General features: G+C 36.1%; 3 protein-coding genes across 3 annotated transcripts in view; 2 read left to right on the top strand and 1 right to left on the bottom strand.

Moving 5' to 3' along the window:
• Nucleotides 1-1,654: 1,654 nt before the first annotated feature.
• zbtb21 (zinc finger and BTB domain containing 21) lies at nucleotides 1,655-8,332 on the top strand. Its single transcript, XM_073829449.1, has 2 exons — nucleotides 1,655-1,743; nucleotides 3,305-8,332. The coding sequence occupies exon 2, from the start codon at nucleotides 3,310-3,312 to the stop codon at nucleotides 6,373-6,375; it is 3,066 nt and encodes a 1,021-aa protein (XP_073685550.1). The 5' UTR covers nucleotides 1,655-1,743; nucleotides 3,305-3,309; the 3' UTR covers nucleotides 6,376-8,332.
• A 656-nt stretch (nucleotides 8,333-8,988) lies between these two features.
• On the bottom strand, nucleotides 8,989-11,389 carry atg101 (autophagy related 101). The gene is made up of 2 exons (XM_073830091.1): nucleotides 10,814-11,389; nucleotides 8,989-9,595 (listed from the first exon to the last, which is right to left on the bottom strand). Exons 1-2 carry the CDS (start codon nucleotides 11,063-11,065, stop codon nucleotides 9,191-9,193), a joined length of 657 nt encoding a protein of 218 aa, XP_073686192.1. The 5' UTR covers nucleotides 11,066-11,389; the 3' UTR covers nucleotides 8,989-9,190.
• A 1,671-nt stretch (nucleotides 11,390-13,060) lies between these two features.
• rad51c (RAD51 paralog C) overlaps nucleotides 13,061-16,311 on the top strand; it is a 7,160-nt gene continuing 3,909 nt past the window's right edge. Inside the window, exons 1-5 of the mRNA XM_073830129.1 lie at nucleotides 13,061-13,393; nucleotides 13,491-13,734; nucleotides 13,835-13,992; nucleotides 15,347-15,480; nucleotides 15,599-15,730. Coding sequence (XP_073686230.1) covers nucleotides 13,276-13,393; nucleotides 13,491-13,734; nucleotides 13,835-13,992; nucleotides 15,347-15,480; nucleotides 15,599-15,730 — 786 coding nt within the window. The 5' untranslated portion in view covers nucleotides 13,061-13,275. The remainder of the gene's footprint in view (nucleotides 13,394-13,490; nucleotides 13,735-13,834; nucleotides 13,993-15,346; nucleotides 15,481-15,598; nucleotides 15,731-16,311) is intronic.

The following is a 16,311-nucleotide window of genomic DNA, read 5'->3' as shown; positions in this document are numbered from 1 at the left end:
TTTAATTAGTTTCAGAGGGAAAGGGAACCCAGATCTTCTAGAATTATGTGTAATTAGTTAATCAGCGTGCATCATATAGAGAATTTTGTATCACAAAAATACATCATATAAGGAACTTTGAGCATAATTCAAAAGAATGCAGTGCAGTTATTTAGATATGCTGCAACTTAAAATTGCAAAATATTATTATTAGATAATTAATTCAATCACTTATTGTCATGTTTGGGGCTGTACTATTCGGTCAGACCAGGAAAAACATTTGGAGTACTAGAGACTGCCAAAAGTTACAACAAATCAAAGAGAAGAGTGCAAAAAAACTAGCAAAAGATATTTGTGGTTGGCCAGACTGAACCAGGATTTCCAGGGCAAGAATCTTGGCAACATTCATGTTTGTGCTTATCATTTCCGGTCAGGTATAGGTGAAATATTAAGATAATATCGTAATTAATACTGCTTGTACGTATCTTTACCACCTATTAACTTTAGTTTGCCGAAATATTGCGCCCTTTTCTGTTTACTAAATCCTTACCTATATGATTTAGCAGCTTCCACATGGTTTTTCCATGGTTTAGACAGAATAAATTAGTAGAAGAACATATTCAGCTGTATTCAATGTAGGCTGTTGTTTACATCCTAGTATCGCCATTAAAGGAGTAGTTCACTTTCAAAACAAGAATTTACAGATAATGTACTCGCCCCTTTGTCATCCAAAATGTTCATGTCTTTCTTTCTTCAGTCTTAAGAAATGGTGTTTTTTGAGGAAAACATTTTAGGATTTCTCTCCATATAATGGACTTTTATGGTGCCCCCAAGTTTGAACTTCCAAAGTGCAGTTTAAATGCAGCTTCAAAGGGCTTTAAATTATCCTAGCCGAGGAAGAAAGGTCTTATCTAGCGAAATGATCGGTTATTTTCCAAAAACATGTACAAGTTATATACTTTTTAATCTCAAACGCTCTTCTTGCCGAGCTAGACAAGACGAGCATTTGAGGTTAAAAAGTATATAAATTGTCATTTTTTTAAAGAAAATAACCCATCATTTTGCTAGATAAGACCCTTTTTCCTCGACTGGGATCATTTAGAGTCCTTTGAAGCTGCATTTTGGAAGTTCAAACTCGGGGGCACCATAGAAGTCCATTATATGGAGAGAAATCCTGAAATGTTTTACTCAAAAAACATAATTTCCTTACAACTGAGGAAAGAAAGACATGAACATCTTGGATGACAAGGGGGTGAGCACATTATCTGTAAATTATCTTATTTTTTTTATACAATGTCCATAAACAGTGTGCAACGAATAAATAAAGATATAAAAATTAAGGTAAACATTTTACTTTTTTTCAGCACTTAACAGTTTTTGTATAATTCAAGTAATGTGAATTCAATAATACATACTTGCAGGAAAAAAGACAACATTTTCTTTAGAAGAACTGATTTCTGTATGTACGCTAAATAACCGAAAGCCTCCAGTCTCTTTAACTAATGTGCGCATACGTGCGAACTCATCTCGACTGTTTATCAGTCCGTCATCCTCCGCTCATTTCCTCCGTGAACGCCCACAGCTCATACAGCAGCCAATCGGAGAGCGGTACACGTGACGAGCGTTCTTAGCGATGACCTCATCCCTAGAGTGGGATGACGTCAAATACAAGATGGATGGAATCACGACTGCTTCATGCTCAACGCAACTCTGAAACAAAGTCCAGTGTCGGAGCTCCGGGGCATCCAAAGCCACCAAACTAGGGTGAGTTGAAATCCTGAACAACTTTATTTCGTCGTCTAATTGAGGTAGTTCAACGTTGTTTTGGTAAAACCAGGCTTTCCTGACGTAACGCCGAGGAGATTTTCTCGCGCTCTCTCTCTCTTCCCTGACATAAGCGGCTGCTCTCAGCCTGTTGTGCAGGATGCGACGTCTGCGCAGTCGGTGACAGGAGAGACTGTGTGTGCGCAGACGCGTGTTCTAAGCGTTTGGTTTCATATCTTGTGAACAGTGGAGTGGAGAAACGCAACCAGTTGCCTGTATTTTGTGACTTGTTTGCTAATATGGTCACAGTTTGGTAACGGTGAATCAACACATGTTTTTATTTGAAATAGAGCTTTAGATGAAGAGGAAGGAATATGCAGCGAAATCATTTCAGTTGAAATATAAACATACTCACACCTCGCTTTCATGAGCGAATAGTCTCTCTAGACAGCGTAAAACCAACTGTAACTAACGTTAGACATGATGTAATCAGCGCTCGCTGTACGCATGCGTAGACGCTGGGTAGGCCCGCTTGCTGCATTTATCATATTTATTTGCGTATTATAATTCTACAGTGACATGTTATTGAGCAGCTAGCTTTGCATAACTAATTTGAACATTTTAAATATCAACTTTTGTTTGCTTTCATGATTTATAGTTTACTGATATGTGACAGTTTTATTTTTAAATGTATGAATAAATGTGTCACATTAATGTTATGTTTTATTTTACACTGCCCCATTATTAAAGCATATTAAAATAAACAATTGTATCTGTTCAGATGTTGCAATAACTGTAATCTTGGAAATATATATTTGTTTGAGAGTGACAAATGATGTCAGCTTACATGTTGTGTGCCTATGTTAGCATTTGTCAGCATTTTGCTGTATAAGCTTTTAATTTTAGCATTATATAATGCAGTGAGTAATTTTCAAATATATTTTTAACATTTCAAATAGTATAAATTAACATTTGTTAATGTATTATGAACAAACATGAAAGTGCTGAACATTTTGTTTACTTCTAGTTCATGATACCTTATGCATTAAGTAATGTTAACGAATTGACATTTGTGTAAAGTGTTACCAAGATTATTTTTATGTACACTACCAGTCAAACGTTTTTGAGCAGTAAGATTTTTAATCCTTTTTAGAAAAGTCTCTTCTGCTCACCAAGCTTGCATTTATTTGATCCAACGTACAGCAAAAACAGTAAAATCTTTAAATATTTTTTATTTAAAATAACAGTTTTTTTATTTGAATATGTTTTAAAAATGTAATTTATTCCTGTGATTTCAAAGCTGAATGTTCAGCTCCAGTCACATGATCCTTAATAAATCATAATCTAATCTAATATCTAATATTCTGATTTGCTGCTCAAAAAACATTTATTATTATGTTGAAAACAGCTGAGTAGAATTTTTCAAGTCTCTTTCTTTAAAAATCATTAAAAGTCTTACCATTCAAAAACTTTGGACTGGTAGTGTAGCTAATTTAAAATCACTGTTGTAATGACTTTTCAATGTCGCTAAATTTGTGTTTTCTTTTACTCCCCTTCAAAGCCAAAATGGAGAGCCTGGGGCACTACTACAACCCTTCCCATGGTATTTCGCTGCTGGGTGTCCTCAACGAGCAGCGGTCGAAGGGCCAGCTCTGTGACGTCGTTTTATTAGTGGGTGATCAACAGTACCAGGCCCATAAAAGCGTCCTTGCAGCATGCAGTGAATATTTCCAGTCTGTGTTCTCCAGAAGGGACTCAGAGAACCGCTCCATTGTTCATCTTGACTTCTGTGAGCCTGATGCATTCGAGATTGTGCTGAACTACATCTACTCATCATCTCTGTTTGTGGAGAAATGCAGCCTGGCAGCTATACAGGAGCTGGGATATAGCCTGGGCATTCCCTTTCTAACCAACATCATGTCTGTAAGACCTCAGGCGTCATACTCCGTGTCAAGAAAACGGACGTCTGAGGAGGAGGACGCCGCTTTTCAAAAAAGAAGTGTAATTGTGCATCAGGGTGAGCAGCCTGGCATGGATGTGTTTCAGAGGAAAAGTTCAACTCATCAGGGAAAACCGTTTAAACAGGCCACAGTGCCACCCTCGCTCACACACGATTTTAGTAATCAGAGCCAATCCTCAGGACACATCAGACCAAATGAAAAAGAGTCAAACAGTACCTCCAACAGCAGAAGCTCAAATAAAAACACAGAAGAAGGCAATTGCAGATCGATCATTTCCTCACCAACATCCATACTGAGGCGTCGAACTGAATACCGATCGCCATCTATGAGGCCGCAACTAACCTCCTCAGTGTCATTCAGTGAGTCTGTACAGCATGCTAGTCTACAATCAGATCAAACTGATGGAAGAATGGAAGCATCACATGATTCCAGACCAGTCGGTGAGCATCAAGGTCCACGCAACCAAACCGTAGACCGAAGCGGGCCACTTATTAAAAGTTTGCTACGCAGATCACTGTCGATGGACAGTCCCGTTCCTGTTTTTTCTCCAGCTCTGGAGCTGAAGGACTCACAAAGTCGAGAACAATCCGTAGTCAAGTTGATTACCACAACAGCAAGGTCACCATCCCCTGAAAATGAAGATTGTGTGTCAAAAGATATACCACTTCTTCTTAGGTCGAGAAAACGAAATGCATACGAGTCGGAAGGCACTCAAACAACTCCACTCAGAATTAAAGCGGAGCCTAGCAGTCCCCTTGCAGACCCTACAGAAATTGTTCGCATTACTGTTGGAGACAACCTGCCGGTAAATTTCAAAGACTTTCAGGCAAACTATGATGAAGGTCCGAGAGGGTACTTCACTCCCTCGATGAAGAGGAAGACTAAAATAGACAGTAGTTATATGGCCTTTAAAAGATCTAGGCCTGTTAATGAGCATCATCTGTTGCATCAGGAAAGCACATATGATGAGGTACCTTACAATTCCAACATGGAAAATAGTAATGAAGAACCTGGAGAACTTCGGCCAAACAAGATGTTTAAGTGCTGGAACTGCCTGAAGGTTTTCAGGTCCAATGCAGGTCTGTATCGGCATGTGAATATGTACCACAACCCAGAGAAGCCGTATGCTTGCGATATCTGCCACAAACGCTTCCACACAAATTTCAAAGTATGGACTCACTGCCAAACCCAACACGGCGTGGTGCAAAATCCCGCACCGTCTTCTAGTTCCTATTCTGTCCTGGATGAGAAATTTCAGAGGAAGTTAATTGATATCGTTCGAGAGCGGGAGATAAAGAAGGCCTTGATTATGAAGCTCCGGAGATCCAAGCAAGGCTTGCAGTCGCAACCCTTCGGGAGGAAAAACAGGCGATCAAGGTCATACGGATGCCCTTACTGTGGCAAAATGTTCTTCTTTCAATCGCACTTGAAACTACATATGAAAGGACACTCTACCGAGCCAGCTAACCTCGACACGGATGCCGAAAGAGACCTTCAATACAAGCAGCAGCAGCAGCAGACACATCTTAAAGAAAACCAAGATAAGGATGTATTTTCTTGCCGGCTCTGCAATGAGAAACTCCCCTCTTTGACTGAATTAGAAGACCACGAGAGAGCCTGCAGGTATGCTACGGTCTGCCCATACTGTGGACTTCGGTTCTCCAACACAGTCGTCAAGAAAGATCACGAAGCTCACTGCAAGTACAAAAAGCTAACGTGCCTTGAATGTATGCGCACGTTTAAATCGTCTTTCAGTATATGGCGTCATCAGGTGGAGGTTCACAATCACAATATGATGAGTGTGAAGGAACAGTTGACTCTTGGTCTTCAGGAGAGCAATCATGACGAATCAGCCAACGTTCTAGGAGTTCCTCCTTCTTCTCACGAGTCGATACGTGACTCCAGGGAGGAAGGAGTGTACAGTGACTCATCGGTTCCACCCATGTATGATTCTGAAGACTCATCGTCTTATGTCCCAGAGGACTTGAGTGCTCATGGTCAAGGGGAGCTGCAGGTTAAAGAGGAACCTCAAGAGGAAGCAGTATCAGGCAAGGATGGCATGAGCACCTCTTCTGTTGGGTCTGAGGAACCGGGTGTTTGGCCTTGTGAGAAATGCGGGAAGCTTTTCAGCACTCACAAAGACCTGGAGCGACATCAAGAACTGCTTTGCCACATCAAACCCTTCATCTGCCACATATGCCACAAAGCATTCAGGACCAACTTCCGCCTTTGGAGCCACTACCAGTCCCACATGACCACATCTGAAGAACCAGGGATGAGAGACATCGACAGGCTTCAGTCTTCTCCGTCTCCTTCTCCACCTCTCACGATTTCCATCCCAGAGCCTCCTAGTTCTCAAGAACCTCCGCTCAAAGCGACCCGTTCTGGGGTGGACGCCTCGGCAGAGGAACCTAGAGGCTCCACGTCGCCGTCAACCAAACTCAAGAAGCCAGAGCAGGACAAAACTGGTGACGACGAGCCTAGGGAACAATCCCTCGCCAAGTCCGACAGCACAGACAAAACGATCACCCCTCAGGAATCCGACACGCTATTTTACCACGCCCCGACTCTCTCTGCGCTCACCTTTAAAAGGCAGTACATGTGCAAATTCTGCCACCGGACTTTTAAGACGGCTTTCAGTCTCTGGAGTCACGAGCAGAGCCATACGTAAGAGCGCAGAGTTGCACATGTAGCCCTAAACATTAAAGTCGACTAACTTGGACCTTGTCACGTGATTTACTTTGGGAAGCACTTGCAGACGAAACCCAGGGATTTATTAATAGCATTTGATCATACTTAATGTACCTTATTTCTATAAACAGTATTCAGAGCATCTTGGATTGCATGCCAAGAGTTGCTCAAATTATAAATTTGTTTTCCTGTATTATTTTTTAAGTTTTAACTTTTCAGTGATCAGGAAAGACTGTTATAGACGAAACTGATTTCATTCACCTTTAGGAACTCTTCTAAAGTACTTTCAAACAAAAAAAAAAATAAATAAAAAAAAAAGTAAATTTTCTCTTGGATTGTTACGCAGAAGACTTATTTTAGTGGCCTTTATGCTGTTATTTAGCACTTTCAAGCAATTCCAAATAAACATTGCTCTTTATAAAAAGCACAGGCTGGTGTAGAAAGGGCATTAATAGACATTAATTCGCTCTTTTCTGGCCTAAAATGATAGCTTTAAGTTTATTTATGCCCTGTTTAAGTTAAGGAGAAATAAGAAAAGGTGTTCTAGGAATGCCCAATTCAGCCCTGCTTATGTTGTTACAGCTATTAATCTTAAATTGTTACTTTGGTTATTTAAGAGAATTCACAACTTGATTTAAGATGTATAAAACCATACCTTAAGCAGACTAAAATAGTAGACATCAACTATACAATAAACTTTGTGAACATTGATAGAGGTGAGGAAAACGTTTCTATTTAATTTCGACATTGCTAGGACATTTTTCATTTTAAGAGTATTCTGTTAATGTGTTTTTGCCAGTTATGTAGACTTACATGGTATTTTTGTTTAGAGGTTGTGGTTAATATTCAGTGATTGTATTGAACAAATAGAAGGCTTTATATATGTACAAATAGCAGGTTTGGAGTGACATTGTTTAAGCAGTTTAGTGTGTGCCTGCGATGTGGATCTTCTAATACTTTTGTTGTACAGGACATGCAGTATATGTGGGAATTACTTCTCATAAATGTGTAGAGATGAAGTTCGAGTAGATTTTCACACTGTATCAGTACTGTATCAGTACATTGTGAGCTCGACCATAGTGTAAGCTCAACTTACCAGAACTCAGTACTCAGTGATTAATGAAGTCTTGATGCAATGACGATGAATGGTTGGACATTCCCAATGTTCAGTGGACCTTTTCTGTGACAGTATGACCCAGAGAAGATCTTCACTCTAAAATGTTAAAGCACAAAACAGTAATCTCATTCCTTTCCTCATATTTAGCAAGTGTTTGAAATATTAACCAATTACGGAAAAGTCTTCTTCCCTTACATTAGGGGATGTTTGGCTTCGCAAGCTTGTGGCCTTTGTTGAGCACAAAATCTAAATATGTTGCTTGCTCTTTGCATTTTCCATCAGCTACTGTCTATATTTTGATGGATAAAATACATTCCTATTTATCTTATTTTCGCCCCCTGAAGGTATTGATTAATGAACAAGTTGCCTATTACTCAGGATAGAAGTACCTGATTTAGTTTGCATTAACTTTTGTTCTCAGTATTACATGACATCTTGTTTTGAGTTAGGAGTTAAACTATATTATCAGCAGATCAATGTGTCCTGATGATAAAATGATTATTTCAGTAATTGACAAACTTCTTAATATGGTTTACTGGAAGATTGTATGACATTGAATGAACAGGGATGACCGAACAGAACATTTAATCCTCAAAAACACATTTTTATGGTCTTTGTTTGTAGAACACATACAACATTTTCTCGGTTTTAAGAAAAGTGTATCTTTTTTGGTATTCCTGTGGTATCACTGCAATAACTAATATTTGTAAGCACTTGAATTGTTCTAATGTGGCTTTAAAAACTGTATCAGTTTTTGTGTTAAAGCATTTTCTACTGTTTTCTGTGCTTGCTTTCTAAAATAAATATCAATAATGTGCAATACTGGGTTTGGGTTCTGATTTGGAGACCGTGTCACTTACAAAAAGTTGTGTAAAGTAAGAATACTTAACTGTGACACAAAGTTCACGATTTTGGATATATGTCAGGTACAGTGCGTGCCAAATTTCTCAAGGAAAAGAAATCTCCCACCTAATGCTGTGAAATATTCATGAGAGTCAGTTGGTACTACCTTACTATAATATTAAAGGTTAAAATTAACTGATTTGTATACAAACGCTTAAATTACACTCAATTAAGTTTTTGTAATAATAATAATAAAGCTTAGGCTCTATACATAATTATATTTCTACTCCAATTCGTTTTTTTTTTTTATATAAACATTTAATGTCATAAAACCTTGACGATTTATACACTAAAAAGTTTTCACCAGATTCAACTTAAAAACCTAATTTCAGCAGCTGCTCTAAAATTTTAAGTTAAATCAGCTTAAAACTACAAGTCATTTGAACTTCTTGCAATATAAATGAGTTGATTTAACTTGTGAGTTGAAATGACTTAAGTTGATTTAACTTTAAGCTGACATTTATAAAACATTTTAAATTTGTTCTCACATAAACGCACATGGTCCTTAAACTTACGTTTATCAAGGGTAATAAAATTTCAGACAAACATATTGCGAAGGACAACAATATGATATAATTTAGGGGACATAATTAGATTTTATTTAAAAAAAAACAAAAAGTAACTGAATAATATTCTTGCTTGAATTAGTTGATGTAAAGATCATTATTATACAAGGAAAGTGTAGTGAATTTATTTTAAGTCCCATTCAGGAACAATGTAATGTGATTTTCTATTTTCACAAGATCATGATGAATGTCCAAGAAGCATCTGTCCTTCACAATGCCAGCGTGTCTTTGATCAGCCTCCTCATGGTAGTGCTCACTGACGTGCCCAGAGAGTCAGTGATCTGGTACGTGATCTTGTACAGATACGGCTGGACGTCTTTCAAACTCGTATCGAACACATTGTCCACCTCCGATTGTGTGGGCATCTTGGGAAGATACTCGTGACGGTTAATGACCTCCACGACGTTGATGACTTTCTCGCCGAGCTTCTCACCAACCTTCTCCCTGCAGATCTGACGCTCCTGTTCGTTGGCCAGATTCACCACGTTCACCTTGATGCTCCAGACCTCCCACGGGATGCATTCGTCTGAAAAGGGCCAGCGGGACTTCTTCTTCTGGTAGAACTCCAAAGAGATCTGACCCATGCCATCGCTCCCAGAATTACCAAGAGCATCCTAGGTAGAAATAAGGTTGTGGTTATAAAACGTGTAGGAATGCAACAATCACTGCTACCCAAAATCCTCAGACATTTTTCTTTACAAATCTTTGTTTTGTACTTCTAATTCATGACTGGTGTTTTGTTTTGCTCTCTCTGCTATACTTCCATGGTCACCTGCATTATCCGCTGGAATGCCACTCTCTCATGAACACACGTACGACAGTTACTGAAAGCTAGAGATTACGGTTTATACAGTTTTAAATATGGACATTCTGTCACAAACGCATCAAATCACTTCAGAAAACATTTATTAACCCCCTGGAGCTGTGTGAAGCAATTTTTATGATGGATGGATGCACTATAATTGGACTTAAAATCTCAACAGCCATTCACTGCCATTATAAAGCTTAAATGAGCAAGGACATTTTTAATATAACTCTGAAAAAACAATGTCAAGGGTGAGTAAATTCGCCAAAAAGTGTTTCAGAACAAAAGATTACAGATAATTTACTCACCCCCTTGTCATCCAAGATGTTCATGTCTTTCTTTCTTCAGTCGTAAAGAAACTGTTTTTTTTTTTTAAGAAAACATTTCAGGATTTCTCTCTTTATAATGGACTTCTATGGTGCCCCAGAGTTTGAACTTCCAAAATGCAGCTTCAAAGGACTCTAAACGATCTGAGCTGAGGAAAGAAGGGTCTTATCTAGCAAAACGATGGGTTATTTTCTTAAAAAAAAAAAGACAATTTATATACTTTTTAACCTCAAAATACTTGTCTTGTCTAGCTCGGCAAGACGAGCGTTTGAGATTAAAAAGTATATAAGTTGTAAATGTTTTTAGAAAATAACCGGTCGTTTCGCTAGATAAGACCCTTCTTCCTCGGCTGGGATCATTTAGAGCCCTTTGAAGCTGCATTTAAACTGCATTTTGGAAGTTCAAACTCTGGGGCACCATAGAAGTCCATTATATGGAGAGAAATCCTAAAATGTTTTACTAAAAAAAAAAATAATTTCCTTACGACTGAAGAAAGAAAGACATGAACATCTTGGATGACAAGGGGGTGAGTACATTATCTGTAAATTTTTGTTCTGAAAGTGAACTACTCCTTTAAGTAGGTAATACCATAGTACTCAAAGTAACTTCAAAGAGTATTATAGCTCTACCAAACACAGGAAAACATAGCTTTACCATGGTACAATGTCAAAATAAAGCCAACAGATTACGTTAACGTTACCTTAAATTCGGCTACAGCTTTCCTGATAACCCTGTCCAGCTCATCAGAAGACACTCGAACGAATGTGAAGTCGATGAAGTCGCAGTCCACATCTTGAGTTCCCACTGTGCCGATGGAGTACGTTCCTTCTTTCTTATAGTGAAATTTACCTGTGCTGCGGTGCAGGAGGATCGTATGCAGGAGGGCCAGCATGGCCTCATCTACCTGCCTGCCCTCCACTGACACCTCCAGGACTTCGGATCGACAGTTCATGATGGTCTACAATAAGCTGCTACAGTTATTAAAACCAAAAGTCTTTCGAATGATCTGTTGATCTGAGCTCAACTGTGTCAAATAGACACGGACGGATCTAAACACATTCAGCTGTTCTGCTTGTTAAAAGCGCCGAGCTGCGCCACTTCAGACTGACTCAAACAGGCCACAATAAAATAGCGACTTAACAATATAATTATGGAAACCGAAGGTAATTTAAGCGTCTATAGGGCGTTTATATAACATGTTTACCTTACGTACGAAATGTCGATGCGCTTTATTTTTCTCGCAAAGGAGCGCTTTTGTTTTGTAAACACACGTCAGATGTACAGGGCGGGATAAGGGACAGTACAGTTTGGCGTTTTAATAATCGCTGTGCTTGGTTCACATTTTGTTTACGGGGTAAAATAATTTTTTTTACTGAGTAAGAACTCAGTATGAAATGATCGTGCTAGCAAGATATAATGGTTTTCTTAGGCTAATTTCTGAATTAGTGGTGATAAAATGCATTTGCTATGTACTTGTCAACATTCCTTTTTATTATGATCATATGCATAATGAAGCAATATTTAGATATATAATCAACGGCACTTTACAAAGTGTAACTGGAATTATGCAAATAATAAATATAATCATAAGCATATGTCATATATAAAGTATATAAACAAGTACAATAAAAAACAATAACTATTATAATAATGTCAATATTATTATTATTATTTAATACGAAAATTATGAAAATCGCAAAAAAATATATATAAAATATGAAAATCGTATTTTCCCTATGTATACACCAGTCATTTTTAATGAAAAATGTATTACATATTTAAAGTATCTTCTGCTCACCAAGCCTGCATTTATTTAATCCAAAGTACAGTAAAAAAAAAAAAAATATATATATATATATATATATTTTTACTATTTAAAATAACTGTTTTCTATTTGAATATATTTTAAAATGTAATTTATTCCTGTGATTTCAAAGCTTAATTTTTAACATCATTACTCCAGTCACATGATCCTTCAGAAATCATTCTAATATTCTGATTTGCTGCTCAAAAACATTTATTTTTATGTTGAAAACCGTTTTTTCAGGTTTCTTGAATAGAAAGTTAAGAAAAACTTTTTGTTGTGATATTATAAATCACTTCTGATCAATTTAAAGAATCCTTGCTAAATAAAAGTATTAATTTCTCAAAAAGGTATTTGTTTTTAAATTTCAAATAAATGTTGATTTTGGATCGTTCTATTCATCAAAGAATCCCGAAAAATGTACTCAAATGTTTTAAATATTGATAATAATAATAAATGTTTCTTGAATGTTTCTTTAGGATGGTTTAAATTGATCAAAAGTGTTGATAAAGACATATATTGTTACAAAAGATAGATATTTCAGATAAATGCTGTTCTTCTGAACTTTTTATTCATCAAAGAAACCTAAAATATTTTTACTCAGTTTTTTTTAACATTATAATAATAATACAACGTTTTTGAACAGCAAATCAGCATATTAGAATGATTTCTGAAGGATCATGTGACACTGAAGACTGGACAAATGATTTTAAAAATTCAGTTTTGATCACAGGAATAAATTACATTTTAAAATATATTCAAATAGTAAGCAGTTATTTTAAATAGTAAAACTATTTCACAATTTTGCTGTTTTTGCTATTCTTTGTATCAAATAAATGCAGGCTTGGTAAGCAAAAGAGACTTCTTTAAAAAACATTAAAACTCTTCCTGTTCAAAAACATTTGACAGGTAGTGTAACTATATCACTATAGCATTTTTTTTATCCAATAAACATTGAATATATACATTTCCTTACTACAGAAACCACACGAGGAATGTACATGTGGCCTACTTTCGTCAGCATTAGTAACGTTACTCGTAAACTAAAATGTGTCAATGGCGTCTTGGGACTTTTATTTTGAAGAGAATTTTCCCATTCAGTGTCGTCTCTTGTTTTGGAGGGAGTATCAAAGGGAAGGAATATGTGAAGAGACACAAGTCCTCGTATGCTTACATTTTAAAACCTCATTTTAATTTCACAAAATCAATCTATCGATAGTAAATCCTTCAAAGAGTGACTTTTAGAAGGATCTTTTAGTATGGCAAGAACTTGCTGTCATCTGCCCTAAACTGGCATAGTAGCGACGAGTCTAAAACGGCATTTCAAGCTGGTCTTTATCAGTGTGAACGCTAGTAAAATGCACAGGACTGTGCCTAGCCTCCCTCTGGCGCCCTCAGTGAAGGTAAAGCTCATCAATGCGGGTTTCCAAGTAGCGTCAGACTTGACTGACATGCGTCCTCTCCAGCTCTGCAAAGGTATTTGAATGTGAAAATAGAACAAAAGTACCTTTCTTACCACCTCACAAGAGTCACAGATTACTAGAAATGCACATTACGTTAAATCCGTTGACAGAGGCAGGTATATCACAGGAGGAGGCAGTGGAGGTGTTGCAGATGTTGAGGGATGATGGCCAGCCTCACCAACAGAGGGCAGCAACAGAGAGCCTAACAGCTCTGGATCTCCTGCACCAGGAGCAGGCTCAAGGGAGCATTGTAACATTCTGCTCGGCCCTGGATGATACCCTCGGAGGGGGTGTGTCTGTGGGAAAGACCACCGAGATCTGCGGGGCCCCTGGTGTTGGAAAGACTCAGCTGTGGTATGGGAGGAAATTGATTATAGATTGTATAGTGCATCCTATGTGGTAATATGTGACAAAAGTGGTGTGTGCCCTAAGATGTTTTTTTTCCATTTTAAAGCATGCAGCTGGCTGTGGATGTGCAGATTCCTGTGTGTTTTGGAGGTTTGGGAGGAAAGGCACTGTATATAGACACAGAAGGGAGTTTCTTAGTGCAGCGGGTAGCTGATATGGCAGAGGCAGCCGTGCAGCACTGCACTCTCCTGGCAGAGGATACAGGTCTGAATATGAGTAGCTATGCTAAGTTGGTCTGTCTAAATGTATATACACTACCATTCAAAAGTTTTTGAGCAGTAATTTTTAAAGAAATCGCTTCTGCTCACCAAGCATGCATTTACTTGATCCAAAGTACAGCAAAAACAGGAAAACTTTGAAGTATTTTTACTATTTGCAATAACCATTTTCTATTTTAAAATGTAATTTATTCCTGTGATCAAAGCTCAATTTTCAGCATCATTACTCCAGTCATCAGTGTCACATGAACCTTTAGAAATCATTCTAATATGATGATTTGCTGTTCAAGAAACTTTTTTATTATTATTATTATTATCAATATTTAAAACAGTCGAGTACATTTATTCAGGATTCTTAGATGAATAGAAAGATCCAAAGATTAGCATTTATTATTGATCAGGATATTTGATTAGGATATATGTAAGATTTGATTACTTATTTTTGCTGAATACTTACATTTTGGTAATTTAATGTGAAATAATAATATTTGTTAAAAACAACAAAAATATAAACAAGTTAAACTTTTATTTCAGCTTTTATATTGCCAAGGCAATATTTTTCATTTTTGTTTAAGTTAACTTTTAGTAATTGAATTAACTTGTAAATATACTAACAAAATTACAAAAATGAAAATTAAAGTGAAAACAGAAAATATAAAATTAAAATCTAATTCAAAATATTTACAAAAACTGTAAACATATATCAATAATACTAAAATAGCACTGGTATATATATCAGCATTTATCTGAAATAAAAAGTTCTTCTGTACTTCTGTAACATTGTACACTATACCATTCAAAAGATGGGAGTCAGTATAATTTTTCTTATAATCTTTTCTTAACTTCTTATGCAAAAAAATTATAGAATTTTTTAGATAAATGCTGTTCTTCTGAACTTTCTATTCATCAAAGAAACCTAAAATATTTTTACTCAGCTGTTTTCAACATAATAATAATAAATGTTTTTTTGAGCATCAAATCAGAATATTAGAATGATTTCTGAAGGATCACATGAATAGAGTAATGATGCTAAAAATTCAGATTTGAAATCATAGGAATACATTTCATTTTAAAATATATTAAAATAGAAAACAGTTATTTTAAATAGTAAAAATATTTCGAAATTGTACTGTTTTTGCGCTACTTTGCATCAAATAAATGCAGGCTTGGTGAGCACAAGAGACTTTAAAACATTAAATACCTCATTGTTCAACAACTTTTGACTGGGGGTGTATATTCAGAAAAAAATGCGTTATGAGCTCTATAGGAAAATTTGAATTCATTTATGAGACACGAAATGTATAATTATCTAATAATCTGTCTTTGCTTTTTTCTCTCAGAACAGAGACAGGCTTTAGAGGAACTAACAGTTGAGAAGATCCTCTCCAACCTCTTCTTGGTCCGTTGCCATGACTATGTAGAGCTGTTAGCTGAGGTTTACCTCCTACCTGACTTCCTTTCTGAGCATCCCGAGGTAAAAAAAAAAAAAAAAGATAGCCAGGACCGCTGCTAAAGACATCTCTTTCAACAGATTGAAATTACTGCTATTTACATGGTTATAAATGACATGTTGTTGTATCGTCCAATCATAGGTGCGGTTAGTAGTTATTGACAGCATCGCCTTTCCATTCCGCCATGACTTTGAGGATCTTTCTCAGAGGACGCGCCTCCTGAATGGCCTTGCTCAACAGCTCATCCAACTTGCTACACAACATAATATAGCGGTACTTCAGCACATTTTACTACTGAAACAAAAAATTATTAATAGCATTTTTGGAGAATACTCACATTTTGGTAAATTAAGAGTAATTAAATTAAAGTAAAATGAAATTTGTTAAAAACAACAAAAATATAGTCAACTTTTATTTCAGTTAGGTGCCAAAGCAATATTTTTCATTTAATAAAATTTGATTCATTTAACTTGTAAACATGTATTAATTAAAGTACTAACTAAAATTAAACTAAAAGTAATAAATAAAAAATAATAAAAATTATATAGGGATTAAAAAAATATCAAAAATACACAACAAAATTACAAAAATGAAAATTAAAGTGGAAAAACAGAAAATATAAAATTAAAATCTAATTCAAAATATTTACGATAACGCGTTATCATAAATATTTTAAATTAGATTTTAATTTTATATTAATATATTAATATATCAGTAATACTAAAATAACACTGGTATATATATATATATATATATATATATATATTATATGCATGTATATGAAAGAATAAATAATAGGAATTTAATAGGAAGTTAAACCAAAAATAATAATAAAAAAAGTAACAAAAAAGTAA

This window comes from Garra rufa, chromosome 23 (genome assembly GCF_049309525.1).
Source record: "Garra rufa chromosome 23, GarRuf1.0, whole genome shotgun sequence".
Lineage (NCBI taxonomy): Eukaryota > Metazoa > Chordata > Actinopteri > Cypriniformes > Cyprinidae > Garra > Garra rufa.
The sequence above is the reverse complement of the archived record's forward strand: the minus strand, read 5'-3'. Positions and strand labels throughout refer to the sequence as shown.